This window comes from Ceratotherium simum, chromosome 17 (genome assembly GCF_057802395.1).
Source record: "Ceratotherium simum simum isolate JZ-2026a chromosome 17, ASM5780239v1, whole genome shotgun sequence".
NCBI classification, from domain to species: Eukaryota; Metazoa; Chordata; class Mammalia; order Perissodactyla; family Rhinocerotidae; genus Ceratotherium; species Ceratotherium simum.
Window position 1 is genome coordinate 988415 of NC_141916.1, and position 14151 is coordinate 1002565.

The 14151-nt window shown below is 44.7% G+C and overlaps 1 protein-coding gene across 2 annotated transcripts in view; it reads left to right on the forward strand.

The window, feature by feature from the left end:
* The window catches only part of PTPRB (protein tyrosine phosphatase receptor type B), a 108246-nt gene that overhangs the window by 19905 nt on the left and 74190 nt on the right, over positions 1-14151 (forward strand). Inside the window, exons 1-2 of one of the 2 annotated variants that reach the window (XM_087442024.1) lie at positions 7614-7774; positions 8136-8409. In XM_087442024.1, coding sequence (XP_087298150.1) covers positions 7721-7774; positions 8136-8409 — 328 coding nt within the window. In that variant the 5' untranslated portion in view covers positions 7614-7720. Of the gene's footprint in view, positions 1-7613; positions 7775-8135; positions 8410-14151 lie in introns of those variants that run through there. The other variant, XM_014786721.2, reaches the window with a different exon arrangement.

The following is a 14151-nucleotide window of genomic DNA, read 5'->3' on the forward strand; positions in this document are numbered from 1 at the left end:
CAAGGGACAGCGCTGGGAGATGAGCCAGCTGATACGTAGGGAGATAAGATAGAGAACCCTGGAAAAGAACACTGAGTTATTCAAATCTCTGCAGTTTACCCCAGCTTCGTGTTGATTGCACCCACATGTTACCCACTCACAGAATAACAGCTTTGAAGACCAGTTATCGTGAAGTATGATGAAAAGCAACTGAAGGGGAAAAGCTGTGAGTTCCAGGAGCTGTCTTTGAAGAAGTCCTTTCCATTCTTCCCACACCTTGGGGGTGCTGACACAGATCACGCCATTGCTAAATCCAGATGGATCTCCACTGGGCTGGGGACCTTCTGTGTGGGAGGGACACGGGAGGCCCCTGTTGCTTCCTCCAGGCTCTTCTGACTTGGATCTCCAACAGATCTGGGCCAAGGAGCACACCTATATGTGTGGCTCTCCTAGTGTCTGCCCTCCGTCCGTGTGTCTGTGAACACCTACCTGTGTTGGTCCTCTTTCTGCAAGCCTGCACTTCCAGCCCAGGACAGCAGAGCTGTGGCGAGGAGACTGCAGAATATGCTGTGCTGAGTTTTGACCCTGGTGGCCTGAATCTGGCGACCTCCGCATTATTCCAGGAGGATTAGATCTCCCCTGGAGTCACAGCCTGTCCATTGGGAGCAGGGGCTGTTGGCACCGCTTTATCCCAAGGCGTAGGAGCTGGGTGTTCATGGCTTCTGTGGTGCCGGGGGTCCAGGTCTACACTGGAGCCGTGGAGAATGCAAGTTTGTTTCAGATGGAAACGTACCATGCTTATTCATGCAGCGGGTGTGTGAATGTTTGCTCTGTCAATGGAGAGTAGACATGGAGTCTCCACTACCTGGGATGTGAGGGGATGATGAAGAGACACGACTCCTTCCTTCAAGAGGGTTACAATCTAGCTGATGATTTTCTCATTACATTTTTGAAAAACATGATAAAATCCTTTGATCCTCCACTGTGATCCCTCAGAGATGCCCTATGTCCGCCTCACTCAGCAAACATTGAAACAATGTTAAGATCCCACTATAAAAGCCAGAAAATGCACATATGCTGACCAAATAGTGAGCCCCCTACAACCTCCACAGAATTCATGGGAAATAACATTCCAGCAACATGACACACAGAAAAGAGAAGAGAGCCTTCACCCTCCCACCCTCACTTTCTAAGGGGGATGATACCGGGCATCATTTCTTTTTATTTTTATTTTCCTTTTCCTTAAAGCCAGCGTGAGCCATGTTTTGTTTATTTGCTATCCTGGGGTTTGGATATTTATGAAAATCGTGACCTGGCTCCTAAAACCATATGTATCCCAGCCGGCCCACACAGACAGCCCCTCTGGAGGCATTAATGCCTTGACTGGGTCCATATGTGAGCATTCATTTCCGAGGGTGGGGCGGCAAGGTCTGAGAAGTGGGGACGAAGATGCAGCGGAACCGCTTGGGGTTGAGAAGGTGATGAGTTATAGTCTCCTCTGGTTTTAAGTCGTCTGTCTGTGTACGGTTACAAAGCTACGACAAGAGCTATGCAAAGCCTGTTTCCTCCAGATTAAAAAAATAAATAAACTGGAGGAGGGGAAGAGGGTGAGAAATTGGTGTAGAAAAAAATACCGGGAAACCTTAGAGATGTGTCTGAGAGAGGTGGTGAGCCTGCTGTTGGAGACAAACCTGGCCGCCTCACCTCTCCCTCCAGGGGCCCCAAAAGTCTTGGCACGGCCAAGAGTCCTTCAATGTCCTCCTGCTGATCCACCAAAGAGCTGCTCTTGGGCATGAGATTGAAAGCAGTGATGGTTCATTGTCATCTGGATGTTCTCAGAAAGACACTTTCATCCATGGGCTTCGTCACTCTCTGGCACCATGGGGTGCTCAGCACCCCCGGTTTATCGTTGTTCATATACGATTATTACTATTCACAACCACAGGGTCTGATGTTGCTGAGCCCTTCAGCCAGGGACTGTGCTGTACGTGTCACATGCACCTTCATTTATTCCTTGCCTGCCACCCAAATGCTTCATTATTTCCACTTTCCTGGAGACCCATGACCTAGGAAGGTTACGACCTAGGAAGCTGGAAAGATTCCTTGAAATATAAGTATCCCAAAATGGTATTTTTAAACCAAAAGGGGATGGTCACAGTCATTTTTAGAAAAACTGCTTATCAAAATTGCCTTACCTCAAATTGTAATGAATTTCTTTTTATATACGCGACACCTGCTGCAGGTTAAAATTGTATTCACTTTTGCTGTGATTTCCTATTGAGCCAGTTCAAATGAAAACAGAAAAGGGTTTGCCATCTTGTAATTGTTTTTAATCAACACATTCCCTGATGGCTGGGCTTTCCTCTTTTTAAAAATATCTGGAGAAACACACAGGAGCATTGCGTAAGGAAAGTGCTTCCTCAGAGTTTTCGAAAAGGCTTCTGAATCAGTCTGTCATCTAACATTTATTAAGTTTGCTGCCTGTTGATTCTTTTTCCTTGAGCATCAGTACTTTATTGAGAAGTTAAAAATATCAAAACATGCATATTATGTATCATAAATATATAATAAGCATATTATATACTTTAAACGTATTATATATTATATCACCAATTTACTGATTTTGTTACCGCCCAACGTGGGGCCTTCTGCTCGCCGCAAGACATGCCAATAGTCAAGAGGCCAGGTGGTAGGAGAAAAATGACTTTTTTATTACAGCTTGCTAGCAAGAGAGAAGATGGCCGACTCATGTCCGAAAGAATCATCTTAAGGGGGCATGAAATGTTACAGCAGTTATATAGGCCATTGGGTTATTGGGGAGGGGGTTAGGAATGTTGACCTTCTGGTGTTACAGACTGGGAGTGCCACACCAGATCTTTCCGTTTTCACTGATGATGGCTGTCAGCATAGACTCACTGTTCAGGGGTCATCACATTCCTAAGAAACTCAAAAAAGCAAAGTTATCATCTTATCGCAGCTGGGAGGTATGTGCACAAGCAGGGGTAATGAAATCTACAGAGCAGTTAGATCTCCTGGAGGGTGCATATCCAGCTGGGTTAGTTAGTCAGAGGTCATTCAAAGTTACAATAGGGTTTTTCTTTTGTACAATATGACTTCCCTTATGTCAACCTTGTCTTGAGCCGGTATCAATTTGACACATTCTAAAATTGTTCAAGACCTTCTAAATCACTTGCATAGCTTCTTGTAACCAGAGAGCTCAGTGAAATTTAGAAGAAAAGAACACTAAGCTATCGTGAACTCTCTTTAATGTAAAATGACGCTTGGTTCGGTGTTTAGGGTGGGGGCTGACAATCTAAGGCTTTTGTTGGAATGGCTCTTTCTCAGAAGCTGGAGCAGGAAGGCTGGCTCACACACATGCACACACACACAGACACACAGTGCTGGGCTCCACCGCGGCGGTCCCTATCCCTCAGATTGAGGAAGGGCCCCTGGACTGAGGTTCCCAGAAGTCCTCAGATGATGTGACGCTGCCCAGTGAAAGCCACTGCCCTGGAGGGTCCTCCGTCCTCCTTCCCTCTCTCCTGGTCCCCCTCGCTCTTTCCCCCATCCTCATCTATTCACACCATTTCCTCTTCCTCTTTAAAATCAATCTTCCTTTACTCCTTCGCCCTTCCCTCTTTTTTTCTCTTTTCTTTCCCTCCCTCCCTCCAAGATGCTGTTGAAGCATCCAGCAGGAACTTGTTTAGAAGGACTTGTTGAGAGTATTTTTTCATATAACAGTATTTACTGAGAAGCTACAAAGATTCACTCATACATTCATTCATCCATTCATTCAACAAATATTTGTTGAAACACTACTTTTATGCCAAGCTCTGCACAAGAAGAAGAAGACAGACAAAGACTCTGTCCTAAGAGAATTCCCCACATGCCTGGGGAAGGCAGACAGTGTGAATATATAAATAATTAGATTATTATCAAATGTCATAATGCTCAGAATTAAACAAATGGGTTGCTGAGATGAAGAATAACAAAAGGACACTCTTTCCTTGTGAGGTCAGAAAGGACCTGGCCCTGTTAGGGGTGTGTTTAAGCTGAGACCTAAAGGTTGACAGGAGGATAGCCAAGCAGAGCCCCTTGGGAGGAGTGGTCCCAGAGGATGAAACAGCAGGCACAAAGGTCCTGGGGCAGGAAAATGTCAGCTCTGTGGGGGTGTCTCCAAAACCTAAACCAGAGCCTGGCGCATAGTAGGTGGTCAATCAGTGTGTGCAGAATGAATGAGTAAACGATTATCAGACCCTGGCCACTGGAGCATAGGAGGCAAGCAGGAGGGAGGGGAGGGGTGGGCAGAGGCCAGGTCATGGGTGACGAGTTTGGACTGACCAGTCAAGCTCACCAATCCACCTGCCCTCCCCTCATCTCCAAAACGTCCCCACACCCAGATCTAAAGGAGTAGTTCTCACAGTGTGGCCCCCGGACCCTTGAGAACCGGTTGTATCACTTGACATCTATGTTCACAATGTGAGAAGAGCCGTGCTTTCACCCACGCATTCATAATTAATGACTATGTAAATTATAACAATCATTAATTAATTGCTATGACACTGTTTAAGAGGCAGCTGTTTGTTCACTCACATGCAGTCAGAAGCAGCCCCACCCTTCCCGTGCAGTCTGGGAAAGGCTTCCTAGTGGCAGAGAGAAGACATTGTCCCCTGAAAAGTCACAGAGTGGCTGATCCCAAATTCCTGGAATGCGGTAACTTCTAAAGAAATGCAGTGTCATTATGCAGGATAAATTCGTTCAAAAGGAGTTGAGGAATTCCAAACAAAGATGAGAACAAAGAAAAAAATGAATCATTTTATTTATACTTTGTACACTAGTTTCAAATAAACTTCTCGTTGATAAATTGATAAGAAAAGATGATATCTAGCAGCTTTTCGCAGTCCCATACTGCCTTGAATCCATTACAATTCTCCCTAATTTCTCATAGTAACGTAAGTGCTTTCAAAAGGAAAAATGTAGTCAGTAAAAGCCTGAGTTTAAACTTTCACTCATTGTTTCATAAAAGTTAATTCTTATGGGTTATTTAGCACCCACAATTATTGAGGAGCTCTACTGTGAGCCTTAAGATTCTCCAAAAAACAACCGGCACTTAGGTCTCTTCAGCAAAGAAACGTCTGCGACCACTGGTCCTTTCCTGCATGTATTGCCATGATTCTTCATATATATTGATATTAAAATAGATAAAAGACAACACACGATTCTAAATGTATGCATCTCTCCTTGATAGGTTAGAAATAAAATAATTGTATTTAAAAAAATCACTCCTCCTTTTCCTAATTCCTAGTCCCAAGGGCACTACTGGCAGATCATTGTTGATAACAGAATCTGGAAGCATCTGAACTGTGTGGTTTGAGGACATTTTGTTAGTGCCTAGTTTGATCAGTCTTCTCCAAGTTTTGCCTTTTTGGTGCATTTCCCTGCACCAAAGGAAGGATTGTTAGACAGTATGTTGGAAATGAAACGTAATTTTAAAATAAACTTACAGGGTACAGTAGATTGGTGGCACGTAGTGTCGAGAAAAAAAAGATGTCTGGGCAACTTGGAAGAGGTAGGATTTATTGAAGATTTTCGCCAAAGACCAAAGAGTATTTAGTGTATTTGGGTGAGAAGACTCCAAATCTGAGGGGCAATTTACGAGAAAATTTTATAAACCTTAACAGAAAAGACAAACAGAAGGACAGGCGGCAGAAGTTAGGAAAGTGCGATCTATGTGATTTTAAAAGACTTTAAATTTAAAAGAATTTAAAAGCACAAAATGGGATTTGAGTGCACTCTATTAGTAGGCAAACTGACCCAGTACAGCACATTAAAGTTTCAAAGATGCTTAACATGTGTGATCTTAGTCCTTATAACAGCTCTGAGAAGTATTCACAGTAGGCATTATTCCAGTTTTGCAGATGAGGAAACCACATTGTTTTCTGAATGCAGCATGAAAAGAAAAAGGTGCTGTTGAAAAGGAATCAAGCTGAAAAAAGACCCCTGTACAGGCTGAGGGCAGCCTGCAGGCTCCCAGCGTCTGATGGAGAGGAGGGGCCCTCTCTGGTGACTGGGAGCGAACCGGGCTGTGAAAAGCCACTGAACTTGCAGGCAAAATACACAGGGCAAAACCTCTTTTGTGAGACAAGTGACCTAGGCAGAGAAGGAGGAAAGATTCGGTTTTCTCAGAAATACACACATGTTTTAGGTTTGACCTTCTTTGAGCGTTTACTAACTTGAAAAGGAGATTGAGATCCCTGGTCTGGCTGCAAATTAAAAGTCCATAGAATCCCTGAAGGGGTAGAAACTTTATTTTTTCATTAAGATATTTTTTAAAAACATATTTTCTAAAAGAATTGAAACAATTTTCCCTTTTTTCTGCTTTTCCTTAATGTAAATATGGTCACTATAGTAGCCAATAGTATAGCTTTATGTATAATCTGTTTGAAAAAGAAGGGACTACGTCACACTCCCCATTGCTTTAGCTCCAGAGTATTCTGTTTTGAAAATCAAAATGTGGAATCTCATCTGTTTTGGCAGTTGTCAGGGATGAAACCCAAAGAAAAGAAATCAAACATTATAAAAGTTGTTGCAATATTTTGCTACCAGCACCTGTGTACAATGAAACGTTGTTGCTCTTCGGTTACTGGGAACTGCTCTACAATCCGTTTTCAGATAGGTGATCATTCAGGTGCTGAGGCAGCTGCTAACAAGTATAAAGTCAGTGCTGAAAACCGGGTGATTCCAGTTTTGTAATTCGTGGGGGGCTGAGCTATTGACAGTGTTTCCACAAAGGACAGTTTGTACGGCTTGGACAATTGTGGATGAAACGGCTTCACCTGCTGGATGGCCCGGTGACGCACCCGCTGTGCCTGCGGGTCCAACAGGCGGTGGTGCAGATACGTGTTCTCGGTTCGCAGCAGTGGCGTGAGCTTTAGGGAGGACGCAGGCCTCCACACAGGAGAGAGGGGAAAGTGAAGGGCAGAAGGCAGTAAAGGTCACGTTGACAAGGACAAGACCCTTCGGGGTCTTTGTCTTGCTGGTGTCGGGGGTGCGGCTGGGGCGGACGAGCGCTTCGGGGTGAGAAGGGCAAAGCGCTCCAGTGCAAGGCTCCAGGAAGGAGTGCGGGCGGCCGGGAACCGGCGGGGTCAAGTTTAATGCCGGGAAGAGACCCGGAGAAAGCAGATGCGGGGTAGGAAGGAAGCTAGGCGAGGGGGCGCCGGCGGAGGGGGCTGCGGGTCAGGATGAGAGCGGGCGAGCGCCGCTGCGGCCGAGGGGCGGTGGGGCCGCGGGGGAGAAGGGGGTCGAGGCGGGGGTGGGGCGAGCTCGGCGAGGCCGGGCCCCTGCGGGGGCGCGGGGGAGAAGCGGGAGTCGGGGCGCTGGCGCGCGGGGCGCGGGGGGCGCGGGGGAGAAGCGGGAGTCGGGGCGCGGGCGCGCGGGGCGCGGGGCGCGGGGGGCGCAGGGCGGCTCCTCGGGCCCCCCCGCCCGGAGCATTGTTCCTTGGCCCCGAGACGAGGAAATTGCCTTTTGATTGCGGAAGTCGGCGGCCGGGCCGGGCGGGCCGCGATCGGAATGGCCGTGGGGAGGGCGCGCTGCCCCCGCCGCCTCCCGCGTCCGCAGCGCGCCCGGGCGGTGGCGGCACCGGCGGCGGCAGCTTCGGCAGCGGCGGCCCCGGCGCGGCGCGCGCCCCGCGGGGAGCGCTGAGCGCAACAAGTGCCCGCGGCCGGGAGGGGCCCGGGGCGCGATGCTGGGCCCGGGGGCCGGGCTGGCCGTGTGCACCGCGCTGAGCCTGCTGCGGGTGAGGCCCGGGGCCGGGTCCCCGGCCCGCCTTCGGTCTCCGGGGCTGTGTTTCGGGGAGGGAGAGGGGGACGGCGGGGCAGCCGTTCTTCCCCTCCCGCAGGAAGAAAGATCCTCCTCTGAGCCCCCAGCTAGGCTGACAGCTCGTCCTGCGGCCGCAGGCTAAAAGCCGCCTCCGTCTGCAGCTGCTCCGGAGAAAGAGCTGCTGGGAGAAAGTCGCTACCCAGCTCCTGCGGGCCGAGGGCGAGGGATGGGCTGAGGCTGGCGGCGAGGGCAGGGAGGCGGCGTGGGGAGCTTCCCTGGACCTGTCCCTGGGCGGTCTACACTGCGGGCTTCAGCTGTTGTCTCTGGTTCCTTTGCAGACGGGAGTGGGGGAGCCACAGAGATGTAACTTCACCCTGACGGAGTCCAGGGTCTCCAGCCAGTCGGTGTCTCTCCGGTGGAGAACTTTGGGGTCACCGTGTAACTTTAGCCTCATCTACAGCAGTGACACATCGAACGTCACGTTTTGCCACCCCATGCGGATAGACAACACCACCTATGGATGTAACCCCAAGGATTTACAGGCGGGAACCGTCTATAACTTCAGAATTGTGTCTCTGGACGGAGAAGAGAAGACTGTGATCTTGCAAACAGGTAAAGGGTGACAGGTGCAGTTGGAGGGCCAGGCCCTGGGGCTGAGCCCTGCCTTTTCAAGCTGGTGTTTCGTTTGAGTTCCAGGCATATAAAAAAATAAGGGCAGAAATACCTGTGAAGATAAAAAAGACTGAGGAGGCATTCTAGTCTCCTCAGACCTCGCCAGAAGCACTTGGTTGCTTTGAGAGACTTCCTTAGTGCTGGAGACAGTGGAGTAGGTGGCAAGGAGAAGGCCGGCTGTGGAGGGAATGGTTCAAGTCGTGTAGTTTCAGCTTACATCGCTGAAGTTGTCAAGCCCTGGAACAATTTTAAGTAAATGATTTTAGAATAAATACTGGAAGTGCAATGATTAGGGATATGCCTTCCTCAACTTAGTTTTATTTTTGGAACCAAGACATAAAATCTTCAGGAATAGAATAGAGTCATTCATAGGGGAAAATTAGAGAAGTCCCTTGAAATGAGAGTACGAAAATAGTTTCGTGTCACTTGAGTGACTAAAACAGCATAATCTCAGAGAACGTCCTTTGGTTACTCTGCACCTCAAGGCAATGATTTTCCTTGCATTTTTGTAAACCTTCCATGCTAATATGGTAAGAGTTTGTCTTGCCTGCCTCAGTTTTCTTATCTGTAAAATGAGTGTTAGACGTGGTCGTTCGGGTCTGAGTTCTTACCAAGTGCCAACCACTTCTGTGGGGGGCTCACAGAGCATGCCACCCACCCTCAGGCATGCTCTGAATTCTCTGACGACTTTGAGGTTTTATGACTTCTGTAGTCTTCCTTTTAACGTTATCTTTATTTGTTGCAATAGAGAAACCTTACTTTCATCCAGAAAATCAAATTTAACTGAAAAATTCCATGAGTTAAATTTAGAAATGTGTTGTCCTGGTGGTTCTCTCCATTTCAACCTGAACACAGATCGCTCCTTTAGCTCCCGTTCTTCAAGGAGGCTGCGGAGCTTCCCCTTCTTGGGCGTTACAGCAGGTCAGGAAAAGTGCTGGGCTCAGGAAATAAGTCAACCAAACATTAATTCTCTCATCTTCTCAAAGGAAAGATTAAGAATGCCCAGTTACATCACTTGACTTACTTCAGATGAAACTTTTAGATAATTTCTGAGATTTGCAGGAACTTAAATTGAAAAGAGACACCACTCATTAAGAATTTGGTTATGTTTTTATATAGAATCAAAGAGAGATTGAAACCAACCACATAATTAGAACATTTTACAGAACTTTAAGCGGCTAGGTTTTTAGTTATGAAGCTGTTGGTTTCTTGGTCTGTGAGGACAGTTTGTGAACACTCAGACTGCTAATACTGTGAAATTTATGGCGTAGAACTTCCAGACGTGTTCATTCCATTTGATAAGGCATCTGTGTTGAATGGGGCAGAACATTTTGTGGACGTAGGTGAGCCTTCAGAAGCTGATGGCAGAAAAGGTGAAGACATTCAGAAGCCAGCAAAGTCATTTAACCCAGAGGTTTTACTTTTTGGAAAAAACGTTGATGGAATAGGACTTACTGTGGGGGTTGCTAGTTAGAATGTGCCTTGAGTTTAATTATGAAGCATGTAGGTGTCTCAAGTCCAAATGCATTTGTGAAATGTAAGAAATATTTGCATTTTATTGACTATGTTGAGTTAAAAAAGACTTCATCAGCATTCACAATGGGTTAGCATTCAGGTTCTCATCATTTTTCTTAAGAAGTTATTTTTTGCAGTACCACAAATAGACTTTTCACCACAAATTTTATGAGCTCCATGATAAATGTGAAGAATGAAATTTGCAGGTGATGTTTGTATAATGATAATTTTTTCACATTTGTTTGTATGATGGTAAAACCCTTCTTAGGATTCTCTACATTTTTAAAATAATTTTATTTTTTTGTGAGGAAGATCAGCCCTGAGCTAACGTCCGATGCCAATCTTCCTCTTTTTTGCTGAGGAAGACTGGACCTGGGCTAACATCCATGCCCATCTTCCTCTATTTTATAGGGGATGCCGCCACACCATGGATTGACAAGCGGTGCGTTGCTGCACGCCCAGGATCCGAACCTGCGAACCCTGGGCTGCCAAAGCAGAGTGCTCGCACTTAACCGCTGCGCCACCAGGCTGGCCCCTAAAATAATTTTATTTATGTAAACACTGTTTTTACATTAGGATATTTTAAAAAATGTTTCAGGGAGGATTTTTTTGTTGGTTTTTATTTATTTTTGGTCAGTAGGGCTTTCTATATTTTAAGGACATATGTGAATTTTTCATTTAGTAAAGAGAAAGTAATAGTATTCCTCTATATTAATTGCTAAGCTCAGAGATGAGCTTCACAAATCATATTTTACTGTTATTAAGGACTAACTAGTAGGATAATAAGTCCAAGATGTAACTTCAAACAAAAAGTCATTCAAAATGTGTGTGTTTCCTTATCCATTTTGCCTGTCTTATTGGTCTGGAATAAAATAGAGTGAGAGCAAGAGGTGATTCACTAGAGTTGCTCAGATTATCTCTGTATCATTGCAGGTGTGATTTTTCTGATTGTTTTTTCCTGATAAATTGTCTAAAATAGTTATTTTGGTGTCATGCAGACATGACCTTAAAGATCAAAAATTTTAACTGAATGGGAAGTATTTCTGCAATCAGTTCTCACTCCAGATTTAAAATCAGAATTAAAACATATGTGGATTCAAATTCAGTCCAGCAAACATCTGTCGAGCATGGATACTGCAGGGAATTACACTCAAGCAGTGATTGGTGGGCTTGTAGAGATGATAAACAAAACATGGCCCCTACCCTGAGGTCCTGTGCAGAGGGGAGGGGAGGCCACGGTGAGGGTGGTGACAGAGCTTCAGCACTTCTTTCCTGGATGAAGACCTTGCCCTGCCTTGTGCGTCCCATGCTTCATGGTCAGAGAGAAGACCATGTTGATGCAACCATAATAAATTGAAAGCTGAATTATTTAGTTGTGAATTCATCAGAAATCAGACAATGAAGATAAAAGATATGGAAGAACTCAACACTTTTATAACACTGTGTCCTCAGAGTCTAGAGTAGAGGCTGCAAACTGGTAGCCCTGGGGGTGTCTAGGTGTCAGAATAATAGATGTGTTTTGTTTGGCTCACACAGTGTTTGTGAAAAATTCAGATTTTTTCACCAAAATTAAAAATGGAAAATTCACATAAATACCAGATGTATTAATTCTTTTAAAATATTAGAAGATTCGGTAAAACTGGGCCAGTCTGCCTAGAACTCTCTAGAGTGGCTTCTCTCCTTTCAGATACCAATTCACTGGAGTCCCCCTGGACCACTTCATTTATTTCCTCACTGGAATGCATCCTAATGACGTTTGAGTTTGTTTAAATGAAACTTTACAGTTTTCGTTTAAGACTTTTGGGGGGCTTTTATCTTCCCACCAATAAAAAGTCATTTTCAATACCTAAAATGGCACCTAGCACATGGTGTGTGGTCAATAAATATTGATTAAATGGATGGACCGTTGGATGAATGGATGAATGAATGGATAGATGAATGGGTGGATCTATGGATGAATAGATAGATAGATGATAGATAGATAGATATGAATGAATGAAATGAATATTTTGGTGGGAGAATGTACAGATACCAAAAATATGGTCTATTCTCTTTGGGTTATGGGTAAGTTATGGAGCCCAGGGAAACAGTCTGATGGTAGAGAACTTTACCTACAGGAAGAATATCTTAGTGGCATACGCCCTCTTGTTAGTAAGTTTCGGTTACTTATTAATTAGGCTAGAACAAAAAGCAAAAAAAAATATTTTAGCTCTTTTAATATGGCTAATTCCTTTGTCTTTAATAAAAAACATTTTGGGAGCTTTAATTACCAAGTCATCATGTCAGCTGTTATTTTGACTTCAAAATGTTGCTTATTGTATCAGTTTACTCGGGCTTCCATAATAAAATACCACAGACTGGGCTTCAACAACATGAATTTATTTTCTCACAATTCTGGAGGCTGGGAAGTCCCAGATCAAGGTGTCAACAGGTTCTTCTCATGCTTCTCTGATTGGCTTACAGACACAGCCTTCTCGCTGTGTCCTCACATGGCCGTCCCTCTGTCTGTGTTGTCTGTGTCCTAATGTCCTCTTCTTATAAGGACACCAGCATATTGGATTAGGGCCCATCCTAACAACCCCATTTTAATTTAATCACCTCTTTAAAGACCTTATCTCCAAATACAGTCACATTCTCAAGTATTGGAGGTTTCAACATATGAATTTTAGAGGGACATAATTCAGCCTGTGACACTTACATAGCTTTAAACATAGGCTATTATTTCTCAATAACATGTGCAAGCTACTTGCATCAAAATCTCCTGCAGCGCTTGTTTTAAAAGCACATTCTTGGCTTCTACCCCACATGTAATGAATCAAGAGGGAGTAGGGCCGAGAGTATCTGATTTTAGACAAATATCAAAATGAATCAGTGCACACTGAAGTTCAAGAGCTATTGACATAGTTTTTCTATCATTTCTGTCTGTTTTACTGACCACTGTTTAACTGTAGCCTCGTGGTGGCCCTGTGGAAGGAGCATCGTGTGGGCTCAGGGTGCAGGGTCGTTGGGAGTGAGTTCTGAACGCAGCCGCCTCCAGCACTTCTCCAGCTATCTGCCCAAGCACCTCACTGACCTCTCCAGGCCTGTTTCCTCGTCTGTTAAATGGGGATGATGATAAAAATAATGCCTGCTTCGTAGGGTCACGTCAAGGTTTCCACTGGTTAATGCATAAATTCTAGAACGGTTTTGTCACATACCAAGTGTGTAGTAAGTTTACTATCATTACTTTCCGGTTGGAGATGAGACTGATATTCCTAAGAATTAACTAGTCACAAATCCACACAGCTGAGGTATGGTAGACCCAGCACCTGAACGGGGGCTCATTGGCTCCAACTCCAGTTCTTCCCACTACTCTGCGGAAAAGATATAATCTTTAAGTTGGTGTTAGCTCTTTCAAATTACCATATCACATTTTGTTATTACTTTTAAAGTCAACTTTTAAAGAGGAAAAAATATATTACAAAATGCTTTAAATCTGTAGGTACTTAGCCTACGCAAGAGTATAGTAATGATTAAATGAGTTTTAGTGTGAAGAAATTATGAGCAGCTATTGATTTTTGATTGAATTGAACTTTTGGTGATGGACTTTACTATTCAGCGGTCAGCCATTTGTAGTCTATTTATTTTAGGAATTCTAAGGTCAAGCTGACCGACGTTTGTGGAATAAATCAACCTGTTCTCTGAACTTGATCTTGTTGTGTGTGGGTAGGAAGCTTCCTCCATTAATCTGACTTCTGTTGGTGGCCATGGCATTCTACAGGTTAGCAAGAAAGAAAGAAAATCTAATTTGTCCAGACCGAATGAGAGAAGGACAAAAAAAGTTGTTTCTCCTTCCTTTCCCAGACACCAATTTGCTGGAACCCCTGTGGGGGACAAAGAAGAATACTGACACTTTTCTGATCTTGCAGGAGAAATCCAGCCCATTCTATACGTGTTAATGTTTATAAATGCAGATGAATATATGCCCCAAAACATATAATATGCAGCTAAAATGAACATTGTAGGTATACATATAGATTTCCAGGGATTTTTGTTTTTGATTTTATTTTTCTTCCTTTTACATGGAAAAACTGACACATGAAAAAGTAGTCAGAATAGTCTAATGAACTACCACGTGCTCCTCACCTCCCTTCCACAGTTACCAGTCCATAGCCAGTCTTGTTTCAT